This window comes from Trichechus manatus, unplaced genomic scaffold (assembly GCF_000243295.1).
Source record: "Trichechus manatus latirostris isolate Lorelei unplaced genomic scaffold, TriManLat1.0 scaffold00338, whole genome shotgun sequence".
NCBI lineage: Eukaryota > Metazoa > Chordata > Mammalia > Sirenia > Trichechidae > Trichechus > Trichechus manatus.
Window position 1 is genome coordinate 547,276 of NW_004444274.1, and position 5,442 is coordinate 552,717.

Below are 5,442 nucleotides of genomic sequence, written 5' to 3' on the forward strand. Positions count from 1 at the left end.
ACCATAGTTTGTTTATCCATTCATCTGTTGATGGGCATCTAGGTTGTTTCCATCGTTTTGCTACTGTGAACAATGCTGCCATGAACATAGGTGTACATATGTCTATTCGAGTGACGACCCTTATTTCTCTAGGATATATTCCTAGGAGTGGGATTGCTGGATCGAATGGTATGTCTATTTCTAGCTTTCTGAGGAAGCGCTCAGTGGCTGATTTTTTGGAAGTGGATCACCAGGTTTTTCTTCTGAGGCATCTCTGGGTGGGCATGCACCTTCGTTTAGCAACTGAGTGCATTAACAGTTTGCACCACTCACAGACTCCTGAAGTATTAACCAGTCCACTGTTGCAGACGCTTAGGTGGCTTCTGGGTGTTTTTCTATCACAATGCCTCATGTGTGTGCCACATTTCGCTCAAGTGTAAGCATATCCTAGGAGTGAAACTGGGGGTCGAAGGGTATTGTCTTAGTCTGGGTTCTCTAGAGGAGCAAAACCAGTGAAATGTGTATATAAATATACAGAAAGAGGTTTACATCAAGGAAATGGCTCATGCAATTGTGAGGGCTGGCAAGTCCCAAATCCATGCATCCAGCGGCAGGCTAGAGACCTCTGCTGGCTCACGGGTTTGCAGGGCCCGGTGAATCCAAGATCTGCAGGTAGGCTGGAGACTCCTGCAGACTTATGTCCCAAGTATCGGAGGTCAGGCAATGAGAAGAGTGAAGTGTCGAGAGAGTCCGAGCTTTGCCAGAATGTCCGTTTATATACTCCAGGTGGGCCACACCCCCAAGGAAACTCACCTTTCAACTGATTGGCTGCTCACATCAGATCACAAAATGGAGAGTGATTATCTTATGTAAAAGCACCTCGTCCAGTGTCTGCCAAACCACCGAGAATTATAGCCTAGCCAAGTTGACACATAACATTAACCATCACCCGTGTGTACCTATGTTTTCAAAGTTTGAATTTATGCCATCTGTGTATTTAAAACTGGATATTGAGAATAATCAGGCTTGTCTGATGAACATTCTAATTTTTCCTCCACTGTTAATGGTTAGGAGGTTCAGTCACGTCAGAATGAGCAGCAGTTTACGTCCGTATTTTATTTTGGCGAAAGCACGCAGAAGTCAAGACTGATTTTTTGGTAGGTGTAAGCCTACTTTCATCATAGCATAGTTTTGCTCTAAAGCTGCCTTTTCTCACCCCTCATATTTTGCAGAGTGCTTGCTCCTATTGCCGGTTATCTTAGGCTGGGTTCTCTAGAGAAGCAAAACCAGTAAAGCATATAAATATATATATAGATTTATATCGAAGAAATAGCTCACGCGATTGTGGAGGCTGGAAGTCCTGAGTCCATGGATTAGGATAGAGGCTTCTCCGGATTCACGTAGCTGTAGGGGCTGATGAACCAAAGAATGGCAGGTCAGAAAGCAGGGCTCCACTCAGACTGTGAAGATGGATGAATCCCAAGATCAGCAGATAAGCTGATAGCTCAAGCCCCAAGAACTGGAGGTCAGATGAACAGGAGGCAAGCGTAGGATCCAGAGCAGGCAAAAAGCCAGAACATCTGCTTATATTCAGATGCAGGCCAAACCCCCAAGGAAACTCCCTTTCCACTGATTGGCTACTCACAGCAGATTCAATCATGGGAGTGACCACATATGAACACTGAGAATCATGGCCCAGCCAAGCTGTCACACAGTCTTAACCGTCACACTGGTATAGCTTGTTCTGGTGATCATTTGGCCTTCTTTTTTAAAAAAAAATGTTTTTTAACAGCTTTACTGAGATATAATCCATATACTATGAGATTACCCGTTTCAAGTACACCATTCAATGATTTTTAGTAAATTTACAGAGTTGGGCAACCAACACTATGATTCAGTTTGAGAACATTTCCTTCTCCCGAAAAGCTTTCTCGTGCCTGCTTGCAGCCAATCCTTGTGGCCACCCCCAGCCCCAGGTAACCACTGCTTTGCTTTCTGTCTCTATCAATTTCCCTTTTCTGGACATTTCATATAAATGGAATCATACAAAATATAGTCTTTTATGTCTGGCTTCTTTTAGTTAGCGTAATGTTTTTGAGGTTCATCCCCATTTTAGCACACATCAGTAGTTTGTTCCTTTGTATGGCTGACTGGTGTTCCATTGTAAGGCTACACCTGCTGTCATGGATGGAACTGTGTCCCCAGAAATATCTGTCAACTTGGCTAGGTCATGATACCCAGTATTTGACTGTCTACCATTTTGTAATCCTAGGTGATTTCCCTATGTGTTGTAAATCCTATCACTATGATGTAATAAGATGGATTAGCAGCAGTTACATTGATGAAATCTACAGGATTAGATAGTGTCTTAAGCCAATCTCTTTTGAGATATAAAAGAGAGAAGCAAGCAGAGAGACGTGGGGACCTCACACCACCAAGAAAGCAGTGCCGGGAGCAGAGCACGTCCTTTGGACCTGAGGTTCCTGCGCTGAGATGTTCCCAGACCAAGGGAAGACTGATGACAAGGACCTTCCTCCAGAGCTGACAAAGAAAGAAAGCCTTCTCCTGGAGGTGATGCCCTGAATTTGGACTTGTAGCCGACTAGACAGTGAGAGAATAAATTTCTCTTTGTTGAAGCCATCCACTTGCAGTATTTCTGTTACAGCAGCACTAGATAACTAAGACACCTGCTAACCAAAATATTGGCAGTTCAAATCCACCAGCCACTCTTTGGAAACCCTGTGGGGGGAGTTCTGCTATAGGGTCACCATGAGTTGGAATCAACTCGATGGCAACAAGTTTGTTTTTAGTGACCCTAGCCATAGCTCTTACCACTGAACCACCAGGGCTCCATAGGGTCACTATGAATTGGAATCGACTCAGTGGGAATGGGTTTGGTTTTTTTGATTTTTGGTAAGGATATACCGTGATTTATCCATTCCTCGGTTGATGGATATTTGGATTATTTCTACTTTTTGACTAGTATGAATAATGCTGCTCTGAACATTAATGTACAATGTAAATTTATGTTTAACTTTTTAAGAAACTGCCAAAGTATTTTCCAAAGTGGCGGCACCATTTTACATTCCTACCAACAATTTATGAGGGTTCCAGTTTCTCCATGTCCTAACCAGCACTTGCTATTCTCTTTCTTTTCTTTTTTTTGAAAGAATCAAAAACTTTTTATGTAAAATTATACCACAATGTACATTAAAAAAAAAAATGAAAACAAAAAATCTCTGGGTCCAAAAGACATTGTAAAGCAAATGAGACATGTTTTCTATAACTGTACAATTGAAGTTTTATATAACTATATATATATATATATATACAAGTACAGCTAAAAAGTTACATAAAAACCAAAAACCAAACCAGCTGCCATCAAGGTAATTCCAACTCATAGGGCTCCATGTGTTTCATTAATAGAACTGCACTCTGTAGGGTTTTGAATGGCTGATTTTGTGGAAGTACATTGTGAGAGTTCTCTTCCAAGGTGCTTCTGGATGGATTGGGATGACCAACCTTTCAGTTAATAACCGAGCACCTGCTTAACTGTTTGCCAAACCCAGGGACACAGATGAATATTATCCTAAATATTTATACTAGAAATCAATACACAAGAGATTCGTATTAAGGATGAGGCACTTACAAAAGCAGTATCATAGCTATAAAAATTGAAAGGATTTTGCTCCTACTCTTGAGTTTTCATATACACAATAAGGGAATTGATACATCTGAAGGTTTTCCCGTATTCTTTACATTTGTAAGGGCTTTTTCCCCCCAGTGTTTTCTTGTGTGTAAAACAAGGCTTTCCAGGTGAATGAAGGCTTTCCAACATGTGTTGTATTCTTAAGGTTTCTCTTTAAGAGATTCGGGGTACTTGTAGGCTTTCCCACACTGCTTACATTCATAGGGTTTCTCACCAGAGTGCATTCTCATATGTAATGTAGAGAGTTACGCCAAGGGAAGGCTTTCCCACACTCTTTACATTCAAAGGGTTTCTCGCCAGAGTGCCTTCTCATATGTTGTCGAAGGGAGGCAAACCAAGGGAAGGTTTTCCCACATTGTTTACATTCATAGGGTTTCTCTCCAGTGTGTGTATTCATGTGTTGTCGAAGGTTTGCAGACATACTGTAGACTTTTCCACATTCCTTACATTCATAGGGTTTCTCTCCACTGTGCATTTTCACATGTATTCGAAAGTATTGGGGACAACAGAAACCTTTTCCACATTGCTTACACTCATAAGGTTTCTGTTCACTGTGCGTTTTTTCATGTCCATAAAGGGCAGAGTACCAAGTGAAAGCTTTTCCACACTGCTTACATTTATAGGGTTTCTCTCCAGTGTGTGTTCTCTCATGTTCTTGAAGCGATGAGTAAAAAGTAAAGGCTCTCCAACAATACTTACACTCATAGAGTTTCTCTCCAGTGTGCATTCTCACATGTTCTCGAAAATATGTGGGACAATTGAAGGCTTTCCCACATTCCTTACATTCATAGGGTTTCTCTCCACTGTGCATTTTCACATGTTTTTGGAAGTATTTGGGACAAATGAAGACTTTGCCACATTGCTTGCATTCATTGGGTTCTCCCCACTGTGTATTTTTACATGTTGTTGAAAGTATTTGGGACAACTGAAACCTTTGCCACATTGCTTACATTCATAAGTTTTCTGTTCACTGTGTGTTTTCTCACATCCATGAAGGGAGGAATAACAACTGAAGGCTTTCCCACATTCTTTACATTCATAAGGTTTCTCTCCACTGTGACGTTTTAAATGTAGTTTAAGGGAGGAGAAACGAATAAAGGTTTTCCCACATACTTCACATGCAGGGGTTTTCTGTCCTCTGTGACCACTCACACGTTTCCTCAAACGCTTCTTCTGGATTTGGGACTGATCTTCAATGTTATGGAGTTTCCCTTTTTTTTCCAAATCAGACGAAGAATCCTTTTGCATGAATTTTTTTTTCTCATCATTGGAGATTTCATTCCCAAATATATCCTGCTGAGGACTTGATCCAGTGGTTTTAACTTGAATACACCAATCATGTCCGGCTTTTGCAGATCTCCCTGCGTCCTGCCCACGGGAACAAGGACTTCCGGAGTCGCGCGAATAGATAATAAACTTTCTAGCACCGTACGTGCCTGTCTTTCTTTTCTTAAAATTTTTTTTATTGTGTTTTCAGTGAAGTTTTACACAGCAGTTTATGTTCCCATTCAACAATTTTTACACAAGTTGTTCAGTGACATTGGTTACATTCTTCACAATGCATGAACATTCTTATTATTTCTATTCTGGTTGTTCCATATCCATTAATCTAGTTTCCCTGCCCTCTTACATTCTCATCCTTGTTTTAAAGTAATTGTTGACTGTTTGGTCTCATATAGATGATTTTTTAAAGGAGTACAGTACTTACGGGTGATATTCATTATTTTTTGAGTCAATTTGTTATTTAGCTACAA

The 5,442-nt window shown here is 40.8% G+C and overlaps 1 protein-coding gene across 1 annotated transcript; it reads right to left on the minus strand.

The window, feature by feature from the left end:
* Positions 1–3,828: 3,828 nt before the first annotated feature.
* On the minus strand, positions 3,829–4,676 carry LOC105756981 (zinc finger protein 77-like). Its single transcript, XM_023725625.1, is given in 2 exon segments — positions 3,829–3,926; positions 3,929–4,676. Coding segments are annotated over 2 exon segments (801 nt in total). The 5' UTR covers positions 4,632–4,676.
* Between the last annotated feature and the right edge of the window lie 766 nt (positions 4,677–5,442).